At 44.2% G+C, this 12,469-nt stretch overlaps 1 protein-coding gene across 1 annotated transcript in view; it reads left to right on the top strand.

Annotated features, from left to right (window-relative positions):
• Positions 1 to 9,936: 9,936 nt before the first annotated feature.
• The window catches only part of MRPS9 (mitochondrial ribosomal protein S9), a 62,780-nt gene continuing 60,247 nt past the window's right edge, over positions 9,937 to 12,469 (top strand). The window contains exon 1 of the mRNA XM_004704335.2: positions 9,937 to 10,071. Within this exon, the coding sequence (XP_004704392.1) occupies positions 9,937 to 10,071 (135 nt within the window). The remainder of the gene's footprint in view (positions 10,072 to 12,469) is intronic.

Here is a 12,469-nt window from a genome sequence, read left to right as displayed (position 1 = left end):
TCCATTTTTGCCATGAACCTTTTGAAACTCCCCTTGTTGAGCATATATGCTAAAATTTATATGGGAGTCTCCTGTGTGAGGCAACAGTTAAAGTGCCACTAGCCAAAAGGTATGGGCCCCCACTCCAGGTGCCTCAGAAGAGAGTCCAGGCAAACTACTTCCCAAAGGTCACCGTGAGGAAAGCCTGGTGAAACAGTCCCACTCTGCAGACACAGGTTGAGCTCAGTCAGAACGGACTCCAGAGCAAACTACAACAATAGTACTTATCATTCTGTTTCATAGGTCTGAGAATTAGCTTTTGTGGTCCATCTAAATCGAAATACTTTATCTGATACACTAAAGATATCAGACTTTGCTTCTTCAAACGGTTAAGAATGAAAATTATACTTCAGAACATCTCTTCTCTCTCGCCTGGTTCACAATCTTCTGCAACTCATTTATATTTCTAGGCTGCCTGAACTTCTTAGGAAAAGCGCATTTTGTAAGGCGCCTCCCTGCTGTGTAAAGTAGCACTTCGTCTCTTTGTCCTAAAATAGTCTCTTTTATGCCTCAAGGAGTTTTGCTTTGGAATTTGATTACTTTATTTCTTTTAACCATGCCCTTTGTGATTTAATAGATTTAAATTTGATTTGGTGGATTTTATTGAATATTTGATTGATTTTAATATTCAATTAATTGTTTCTTAATTTCCTTTTGATCCTTAAAATTCTAGTCTTTTGAATATTCAAAGTCACTTAGTTGCCTCTTCCTAACCCCCTCGGGGTCTATCTCAGGGGAGCCCTGTATTGAACCTAAATCTATGCCAAGGGCATGGGTGACAGAAATACCTACAATCCTATCAATCATTTTCCATACATGAGGATTTAACATAGGGAGGGCCATTCACCTCTTCTCACCCTATCAGAATAACTACTTTTATCCCCGATATGTACATTACATGTGTGTGTATGTATAATAAACACACACAAGACAGTAACAAACACGGTCAAGGGGACACCAGTCTTAGCTCACTGCCCCTGAACATGTGTGAATGTTCTGTCATTTTCAATGCGTCGCAAACAGTGCGATCAATCTACCTTTATGTTCCATGTAAATTTGTTTTATTTTTGATAACCAAGCCTGCAGAAATGATGCTTGAAGCATCACAACAGCTTTGACTGACAGCTCCCTAAGTGCTGTCTCTTTTATAGCAAACATAATTGACAGCCGTAGGTAAAGAGCATATGTAGATGGATTGGGTCTATATTGAACACTGTGAAATAAAATCAAAGAAAATACTAGTTCTATATGCTATTCATTAAAATTCATTTAATATGATAACATATGAGCCTCTTGGGAGACTAGATCTGCTTGTAGGCCGAGACACATTCTATTTTTAGACTGTTATTGAAGCTTCAGAAAAGTCACTATGGTTAAAATAACCACTAATATAAAATCTTTTTAAATTTTTAGTGAAATTTACATTACCCATGTTCTTATCCGATATCTACTAGTTATTTAGCTGGGAAGTGGACTAGGTAACTAGACTTTCCAAGTTGCGGGTTTCATTTCCATTCAAGTTATCCTTTGTGTATCCTCGTCTGTATGGGTTTAGTTAAAAATTGGCCTACATCAAAGCTAGAACCCTGAACTACCAGGAAGGCATTTTGCTGGGACCCGAGAATGTGCATTTCTAGTAAATGCCCGTCTGTTTAAGTTTATCTATTGCTGTGCAAACACTTTACCCTGCATTTTAGTGGCTTGGAATAACACATCTTTCTTATTGTGAGGTTTCTGAGGGGTCAGGCCTCTCGGAGGAGCGATTCTATCTCAGGATCTCGCAAAGGTTGTCAGGAAGGTCATAGGAAAACTTGGCTAGAGAATCCACTTTCAGGGTGGCCTAATCACATGGCTGTGAGCCACAAGTGTCAGTCACTACATGGGTTTCTTCACGGGCCCGTCTCCCCTCAGGGCTGCGGATCCCACGTTCCAAAGAAAGGGAACAAGCGGAAAGCCACGGTCTCCCCCATGAGCTCGTCCCCAGAATGGTACAGAGCACAGCTTCCACGGGGTTCTGTTTCTCAGACTTCATGGACAGCCAGGGCTGTCCTGTGAGAATTCTGTCAGGAAGCTTTATGCCATTCACCCTTCAGACCTGGTTTTGCCCCCGTGGACTTCTTTTTGTTTCCAAATGGCCAAGACCATTTATAAGGAGCATGCTTTGAGCCCTACAAAGATGCCGAAAGGGCCATTTTGACGTGGCGCAGAGTTAGAGAGATGAAAAGAGGGCCTCCGAAGTGTGCAGACCCAGACAGACGATGTCACGCAACAATATCTTTACATTTTGACCTTTTTGTCTCATAAAAGTTTCAAAGATTGTATAGCAATGCTATTTGACCTACTCTCAGACACCTAGAGAATTTCAATAATCCGAATAAATTAAACCTGTGTACCCATCACTCACCTAAAGATAAATGGCACTGCAATAGCATTGGAGCTTCTGCCACTATTCCCCCCCCTCCCCCGTGTGCCCTGCTTATGCCATCCCTCTCCCTCCTCCTGGGGACATCCCTAGCTTGAATTTCTTGTGTGTCACGATTTTATTTTTGCTTTTTGGTTTTACTATATAGAAACAAATTTTTAAACAATATCTTGCTTGGTTTTGCTTGTTTTGAAGCTTTATGTAAATGGAGGCATAATGCATGATGACAGGACGACCTGTTTTTTGCTCCACCTGGCACACCTCATCCATATTCATAGGTGGAGCTGTGCCTCCCTCATCGTCACGGCGGATGCTACTCTCCTATCTATCCATACTTCCATCAATAGACGGATTCTTTTTGTTACAAAAAAGAATGCTGTACAGAACATTCTTATCCATGCTTCCTGGTGCAGGGCACAAACATGTTTGCAGGGTACAAGATTAAGAGGAGTCCTTGGATGGTACAATTGATTAAAGCTCCTGTTTGAGTACAACCAGAGGTGTCTCCGAAGAAAATCCTGCTGGTCTACTTCTGAGAAACCAACCATTGAAAACCCCATGACGTAGAGTTCTACACTGGCATCTATTGGGTTGTCGTAAGTGGAAATTGTCTTGATGGCAACGGACACTGGGATGGAATCGATGGATTGTGGGGTGTGTTCATCTTATGAGGTCCTAGATTAACACACCTATTTCTCACTTCGCAACAGTGTTAGGTTCCAAAGACTAAACTGTTACATCAAAGTGCAGGATGACCATAAGATCACACCTTAGAAGATGCCTACATCATTATATAACTGCCATATAACATTACATAACTGCCAAACCACTGAGAATCATGGCTATCCAAGTTGATATGAATCTTAACCATCACAGCTAGCTTGATGCTTGCCACACAATTCAGGTGTTTGTCTTGACAAATTTATATCATTTTACACACAAAACAGTCCAATGGATTTTCTGAACTACTGCCCTAAATTTGAGATGTCAGATAAGAAGATATTTGAGAGATGAGGAATAGGGCTGATGAACTAGAGGTGGATTCATGAGGGCAAACCAATTCACACCGTGCTGAGCATCATTTAGCTGTGCCTACTCTCCCACATCTCAACAGTATTTGGTTTGTTAGTGCCAAGTGTTGACTCCTTTTACTCTTGCAAGTTGCTTTGCAACCAAACAGTTACATAAAATTTGACTCCCTCCTAGTAGACTTCAGAGAGATTGTGTTCCTGGTGCTCAGGATGCCTGATTTCTACAATATATTAGGTGCTCAACAAAGGAGAGAAAATGAAATAAATCAAAGCTGTGACTGTCTGATAAACTTTGTTTTCATTCATATTTCCAATGTTTATCAGTATATTTCTGATTTCAATCTCATTTTCTGTATACTTAACATCAATCTATAGCAATGTATTTGTTCCCAAAGCTAGGGACTGCACAGGAAATGTAATGCAGTGGTAGAAGGGGACAGTCACTTCAGGAGGCACCAGGTGTTCAAGAAGCGATGATATTGAAGGAGGAAGTCCAAGCTGCACTGAAGGCATCGGCAAGAAACAAGGTTTCAGGAATTGATGGAATGCAAACTGAGATGTTTCCAAGAATGGATGTAACACTGGAAGCACTCATTCATCTATGCCAAGAAATTTGGAAGATAGCTACCTGGCCAACAAACTGGAAGTGATCCATATTTTGTGCTAACTCCAAAGAAAGGTGGTCCAACCAAAAGAGGAAATAATCGAACAAGATTGCTAATATCACAAGCAAGTAAAATTCTGCTGAAGATAACAGTTGTAGAAATCTGTCAACAGGGAAATGCCAGAAATTCAATCTAGATTCAGAAAGAAGACATGGGATGAGAGATACCATTGCTGATGCCAGATGGCCCTTGTTTGAGAGCAGTGTTTATCTGTGTTTTATTGACCATGCAAAGTAATTGAACTATGTGAATAATAATGAATTATGGGTAAAATGGTGAAGAATAGGAATTCCAGAACCCTCAGTTGTACTCACGAGGAACCTATTCACAGGGCAAGTGACATTCACTTGAACAGGGCAAGAAGATACTGTTGTTATTGTCAGGTGCCATCAGGCCTGTTCCTACCTATAGCGACCTGATGCACAACAGAAGGAAACACTACCCAGTCCTGCAGCATCCTCACAATTGTTCTTAGGCCTGAGCCTATTGTTGTAGCCATCGTGTCAATCCATCTCCTTAAGAGTCTTCCTCTCCTTCACTGTCCCTCTATTTCACATAAGGTTTTAATCAGTCAAGGTGTACACCAGGGTTGTATCATGTCACCATATTTAATTAACCTGTATCCTGGGCCAATCATTTGAGAAGTTGGACTATATGAGAGAAATTCAAATTTCCATGATCTGTGAATGCTATTTTTCCACACACTTGAAACTCCCTGAAATGACGCCTACGGCATCAGGATTGGAGACACTCAGCAACTCTGTAGGGTTTGCAAATGCCACGCCTTGCTTGTGAAAACAAGAGGATTTGAAGCAGGGACTGGTTATGAGCAAAGAGCACAGTGTCCAGTTGTGATTGAACCTCAACAGAGAGAGAGAAAAATCCTCACAACTGGACCAATAACAATATAATGAAAAATAGAAAAAAGACTGAAGTGTAAAGGGTTTCTTTCAACTTGGATCCACAGTCAATGCTCATGGAAGCAGCAGTCAAGAAATCAAATAACACAGTGCATTAAGTAAACCTGCTTCAAAAGATCACGAACAAGATCTTTTTGCTACAGAACAAAGATGCCATTTTGAGGACTCCGGTGTGGCTGACCTAAACCATGGTCTTTTCAATTGCATCAGATGCCGTGAACACTGGACACTGAATATGGTAGACCGAAGAAGGATGGATGCTTTTGAATCAGGATGCTGGCAAAGAATATTGAATGTTCTGTGAACTGCCAGAAGACAAACAAATCTTCCTTGGAAGAAGTACAGCCAGAATACTCCTTACAAGGAAGGACTCTGAGACTTCCTCAGGAGGGATTGGTCCCTAGAGAAGGACGCCATACGTGTTACAGGAGAGGGTCCTTGGCCATGAGAAGAACCCCGAATGTGCCCGACACGCACAGAGGTTGTACCAGTGAGCTCGAGCATAGGCAGCCCTGTGAGGGCGTCGCAGAAGCAGGCAGTGCTTCTTTCTGTTGTACTCGGGGTCACTGTGAGTCAGAGCCTCCTTGAAAACACCTAACAACAACAAAACAATAGTACAAGCAGCGCTGCCAATAAAGCTGTGAAATGCGCTTGTTTTACTGCAATCTAGTAAAAGATTGCAAAACCTTTTTTTTTTTTTAAGTAAAAGAAGGTTCAGAAGTCCCCAGCCCTACCTTTGGTACATCCTTAATTCTTAGTGCTTCCACACCAAGGAGACTTTAACATGGTGTAACTTCTGCTTCTCCATACTTATCGTTTGGTGGTTTTCTGCTTGCTGAGCTCCTCCCCGTTAAGGTCTGTTTCTCAAATTTCACAATGTATCAGAACTGCTGGAGGCCTGGGCTTGAATTACCTAGAAAGGCTTGGGTCCCAGATGCTTGTCCATGGAACCCCTGACATTTTTGGTGACAGTGTCACAAGTCTACAAGAAATGACAAAATAACAAGAGAGTGAGATTCTCATAAAACTGAAGGAAAGTCCTCATCTCTATTTTGAGATTATGTCCTTCCACCTTCCCCCCCATCTACCTGTTTGATATTAAAATGTGTATTGTGTTTTATGAAATGATGCTGATAACAAGTGGCACAGACAAGAGAGCTCAGAAAAATTGTGGGAAAATTCTACGACCTTTCAATTCCATCTTTTCACGAACTTTTTGAAGCCCCCTCATATTTGCCTAACAACTTTATGTGACCCCAGATTTCCTAGTTGTGCTTTTCATTGTTCTGATCTGCCAAATATATATGCTTAAAAACTGTTTCAGGGAGTTTATATTCCTTGAGGAGCACTACTGGTGTAGTGGTTATGTGTTGGATTGCTCACTTCAAGGTCAGCAGCTCAAAACAGCTCTGTAGGAAAAAGACAGGCTGTCTACCCCCATAAAGAGTTAGTCTCAGAAACCCACAGAGGCAGTTCCACCCTGTCTTGCGTGGTCAGTATGATCTGATGGCAGTGAGTTGGTTTTTTAAAATTTTAATATACAGTGAACCCTCGTTTATCGCGGTTAATCGGTTCTAGACCCTACCGTGATAAATGAAATTCCGCGAAGTAGGATTCCTTATATCCAAAAGTTTTACTTTTTCCTGGATGGTGAGCATCTTCCTCTGGCACTTATTTTCATTGTTAGAAGGCTTAGAAGAAGCAGCTCATTTAGGAGCCATCATAGGGCTTAGATAAGATTTCTTAAAAATCACAAACAATTACAGTACACTGTACAAAAGCACAAATGCATCTGATACGTAGCTCCGATACGTAGCGATGCAGACAGAAGTGTGTACAGTATGAGCCAATCAGTGGCAGTAATGACAGAGCATGCGCTGTTATGCAAAAACCGCGAGAGAGTGAAGCCACGGAAGTCGAGGCGCGAAGTGGCGAGGGTTCACTGTATTATTTAATATATATTTTGTAGAAAACCGCATGGAGTTACTTTCAGGAGCACACAAGTCTAAAGAGGCAAGACATAGTCATCACCCTTCAACAATTGTTTATCTAGTTGTGATTGGATTTCAAGTAAGGCTTAGTACTCATGCTGCTGGAAGTAAGATGAGCCCCCACTGGTTTTGTTTAGCATGTGCATTACATTTTACATAGTTAAAAAACAATGTAAAATGTAAAAATGAGTGCCTACGTGAGGATAATTTCCTCTGGGCCACCTAACAGAAGCTTGAGTGGGTGAGTAGTTGCTAGAGTAAGGGAATGTTGACCTGGACCCATAAGGATGCTGGCGGGCCCATTCCCGCTGACTGGGAGTTGATTGCAACTCAGAGGACAGAGTTGAACTGTTCCTTAGGGCTTCTGAGACGAAATATTTTCTGCAAGAGACTGCCTCGGCTTTCTCCCATGGAGTGGCTGTCAGGGAGGAGGGAAACTTACACTAGTAAGGCTGACCGTCAGGAATTCATGAGAGTATGATTGAGGACTGTATGAGTCTGGGTACTTTAGAGAAACAAATCCACAGAAACTCATGTATAAGAGAGTTTTATATCCTAACCCGGTGCTGCCCAAGCCCACAAGTCCAACATTAACCCATTAACCCATATGGCCAACACCAATTCACAAAGTCCTCCTCCATCTCACAAAACACACGCATTGATGCTGACTGCAGGAGGAAAGCCGAGTCGGTGAATGTGTAAACACCTCGGCGCTGGCAGGGGTCTCCACACGGCTGCTCTCCAAGCAAGAGACCCGAGAACTCCAAAGGCGAGGTTCATGGAGCCATTTATCCCTCCGCCCTTCAATTAACCCCACATGTGTTTATCGGCCAGGTTGGCACAATAAACTATCTCAAGGACTGAAGGGGAGGAGAAGCGCATGCTAGAACATGATGAAAACTGACGAGATAGGTGCGGGTCGCCTGCGCAGGGCCATGGGCCCCACAAACATTCTGAGGAGACCCTCTCTTGGGGCAGCAATGGGTATGAGAAGGAAGGGCTGACTAAAGAGCCACGTGGAGACATTAACAATAACATTTTCACAATATTACATTTGTTTATGAACTCATTAGCTTGATTTTTTTTTTCAGTTCTAGAACTCAGGAACTTTGCTCCTGAAAAAGCCTCCCAGGACTCTATGCCTCACCCCATCAATACTGCCATGGAAACGGGGCCAGGACAGTGTTTTTGTTTTGTTTTAAATCATTTTATTGGGGGCTCATACAACTCTTATCACAATCCATCCATACATCCATTGTGTAAAGCACTTTTGTACATTCATTGCCCTCCTCATTCTCAAAACATTTGCTCTCCACTTAAGCCCCTGGCATCAGCTCCTTATTTTCCCCCCTCCCTCATCAACCCTTGATAATTTATAAACATTATTTTGTCATATCTTACACTGCAGGACAGTGTTTTCATAATAATTTACCCTAAGACACAGCTTCCACTCTGACCCAGGCATTCGTTTCCTGAAACTAACCGAATTCTTCAAAAGAGCACAATGTCTGAGGCAAAATGAATGTACAGCTGAGCACATGATGGCAGTGGTTCCTTGTGCTGTACACGGGTCACTATCCGGTAAGAACCCACTCGATGGCATGTAACGCTTGCTGAACTGAAAGGTGACTTTCAAGAGACTAGTTTCTTCAAGGCTCAAGAGGACATGTTCAAGGGTAAATGGGCTGGCTGGGTCACCCCAATCGCAAGGCCTGCAGTTCTGGATTCCAGGAGAATTAAACGTGTTTGTGGGTTGACTTTGAGAGTGACTGCATTCGAGAGGCGCACAAGCCTGGAGACGAAGGCATGCGTATGAGCTCTGAAGCTCACTGCCATTGAGCCCACTCCCATTGTGACCCTTTGGGACAGGGTAGCAGAACTGCCCCCAGGGGTTTCCAAGAGGGACTAGGTAGCCTCATCTTTCTCCCACTGAGTGAACTGCTGACCTTGTGTTTAGCACCCAACACGTGACCCATGACATCACCAGGCCTCTCTACCTGCTGAACAGACCTCTTTAAACTATTAAAAAGCAAAGATATTACTTTGAGCTCCAAGGTGCACCCGATTCAAACCAGGGCACTCCCCCAACCCTACATTTTAAAAAGGGAGGAATGGTTACATTTTGGGTCAGATTGTGGTCTTTTAAGCATTTCCTATGCGTGTGACAATGAATAGGAAGGACCAGAGAAGAATGGATGCATTCGAATTATGGTATTGGCAAAGAATATAGAACATACCACGGCCTGCCAGAGCAACGAACAAATTTGTCTGGGAAGAAGTACAGTCAGAATGCTCCTTAGAATGGAGGATGTCGCCTGTACTCCGGATTGGTTATCAGGAGGGACCAGTCTTTGGGGAAGGCCACTATGTTTGGTAAACTAGAGTGTCAGCGGAAAAAAGGCAGACCTTCAAGGAGATGGACTGACCCAGTGGCCGCAAAGTGGTGGGGATGGTTCGAAGGAGCAGGGCTGTGTAGCCTGGTTGTGCATTGAGTCCGAAGAGACATGACACTATCCAACAACTACAACCAAGGTAAATGACGTGGCTTCAAAGAGTTCGGGAGGGGGGGGGGGCGCGAGAAACTCTATTCTTTAATTCCATCGTTCCACAAACTCTTTTCAGTCGTTTTGCAAATCGCAGCCAGCAAGTCCTCCTGAACACGTACAGTGGGAGGGCGATGTCCTCAGTCCAAAGGGCTGACCCCCTACCAGCACCCAATCACCAACCGGCTACCTGGGACGTAGACACGCCCCTTTTGGAAATGTCCGGGAAGCGCGTCGGACAGCCTCGGGCCGGAGAGCATCTGCGCGTGCGCGGTGCTCAGGCTCCGCCCCTTGCCCCGCCCGGGCCGGGTCTGACTCAGCCAAGATGGCGGCTCCCTGCAAGGTGTGCTGCGCCGCGATTTCCCACCGGCTTTTCCCGGGAGGGCGAGTTCCCCTTACCCAGAGGCCAGGCTTCTGGAAGGCGGCGGCTGCTGAGTTGCAGACAGGGCCCAGGTTCCAGGTAAGGCCTCAGGGACCTGGGCGCCATCGCCCCGGTAGCGGGAGCTTTGCGTCATGGAGAGGACGGGGAGGGAAAAGGAGCCGTCCCGGAGGTCCGCAGCCTTCGCCGGGCGTCGCGCGGGCTCTGAGACGCGGGCTCTGTGGGGTCTTGGGTAGTTAGCAGACCTGAGGCTCTGAAGTGGAGCGTGGCGTGGGCATCGGCCTGCAGGGGACCCTCGGGAGGTTGTTCCTGGGTTTCGCGTGTTGTGAGGAGACACCTTCAGCAGGCGGTATTGGGGCGACCCCTTTCCGACTGGAGCGACGCGGAGTCCGCCCCGCGGGCCGGGGGGCGGAGCGGTGCTGCTGGCCGCCCGCGCCCCTGACTTTGAGCGAGGACCAGACTCTTGAGCTGAGAAAGCTAGTCAAACAGAGATGAGGAGCCCGACTTTTAAAGTGACTCCTGTCTATGCAGTTTTTGTTTACTTAAGTTTTCCCAAACTTTGTTTCTAGAGAGGAGGCGCCCAGAATTGGTACGCATCTCTATTTCACTCGATCCCGCCCGGGGGGTTTGGGAAGCCAGGTTCCTAGCTCCACAGCTGGGTGGATGATCATTGTCTGCTATGGGAAGTCCGTAGGAGGAACGAGATTTACGCGGGAGAAAAGCAGTTCTTTGGGGAAGTCGGTGGGATAGGCGCATTTCCAGTCTGCCAGTAGATAAGTACACCATAACTCAAAACCAAACTCACGGCCATCGAGTCAATGCCGAGACTCACAGCGACCCTATAGGACAGGGTAGAACTACCTCTGAGATCCTGAGACTGTAACTCTTTATGGGAATAGAAAATCCCTTTGTCTTTCTCTTGCAGCGGCTGGTGGTTTCGAACTGGCAACCAGCAGTTAGCAGCCTAACACATAAACCACTACGCCGCCCAGGCTCTTGTAGATATAATATAGTTCAGGAGGAAAACGGGAGATTTAAAACCCCTGCTTTACCCTGCATATAGTAATTGGGGCCTTGGAAATGCATTAGGTCACCTAGGCAGAAGGACAAGACACTGAAGGAGAAAAGAGCCCCTTAGAGAGCTAGGATGAGTTGGTAGAAATATATGGGTGAAACCAGATAGTCATAGAAAACAAGAGTGCTTCCAGGAAAGAGAACTTGCCAAATATTTCAGGAAAGTCAAGTAACTACTCTAAAAAAACCCAAACCACACTCCCATTGAGTCGATGCCTACTCACAGTGACCCTGTAAGAGGGTAGAACTACCCCTGTGAGTTTCTGAGACTTACGTTTTTATGGGAGTAGAAAGACTCGTGCCCAATGCATAATCACTAGGCCACCAAAACTCCTCAAGTAATCACTGTGCTCTGAAAATTACCATATGAAAAAATAATACTATCTTTCCTATATTCTTTAAAACAGACAAATTAGCCTAAATCTACCAGTCTGTCCATTCATTTATCTATCTTTGATGTGGTTTTTTTTTTTGCTCAATGCTTTTTTAGTTGTTAAAATAAAAAGTAAGTATCTTTTAAACTTCTCTAATCATATGTGTCTTGTAAAGGTATTGTATGTAGCATATGGAATGTGTTGTTGATGTGTAATGAGCATGTGAGGGAAGATATATATTATTTTTTTTGACTAACTGCCTCTTCCTTCTCCCTAGCCCCAACCTAAAACATATTCTTTGTCATTCTCTGTGTTCTTCCGATTCATTTTCAAGGGCTTCAAAAAGTTAGTACAAAAATTACAAGATAATGGAGGCCTTTTAGACCAGTGAAGAGCCCATTATACTTCTTTTACAAAATAACAAAGGAAAACGGAATCTTTCCATGAACTTTTTGAAGCCCCCATACAAATAGGCATACTTAAAAAAATTCAGCCATTTTAAGTCCCTTTCTACTTTCTATTTTTTTATTTACAGTATATATTAGAAACTCTAGGTTTGGCTTGACTCATAGTGACCCTAAAGGACAGGGTGGAGTATCGGATGGTTTCAAACTGCTGACCTGTGGTCAGCAGTTCAGTGTATAACCCACTACACCACCAGGCCACCTTCCAAAAACACTGCCATCAGATAATTTCAATTTATAGGCGGACAGAACTGTCCCTGCGGGTTTTGAGACTGTAACTTTTACAGGAGTGGAAAGCTTTGTCTTTCTCCCACAGAGTGGCTGGTGGTTTAGAACTGCTGACCTTGCTGTGAGCAGCCTTATGCAGAACCACTCTGCCACGAAGACTTCTCTCAGGGCCCCTTAGCAACCCTATATATAGGGTTTCCAAGACCATATAGCTATGGGAACAAATAGTCCCATCTTTCTCCCTGGTTGGTAGGTTTGGATTTTGGACTCTCCATTTAGCAGCCCTGCCCAAGACTTAGTGAGTAGTGCCCCCATAATCTTATAGCAAGAGTAAATGCA

Source organism: Echinops telfairi, unplaced genomic scaffold, assembly GCF_000313985.2.
Source record: "Echinops telfairi isolate 266 unplaced genomic scaffold, ASM31398v2 ScPeMD7_7467;HRSCAF=8505_1, whole genome shotgun sequence".
Classification (NCBI taxonomy): Eukaryota; Metazoa; Chordata; class Mammalia; order Afrosoricida; family Tenrecidae; genus Echinops; species Echinops telfairi.
Note: the sequence above shows the minus strand (reverse complement) of the source record. Positions and strands in the feature narration are given on the sequence as shown.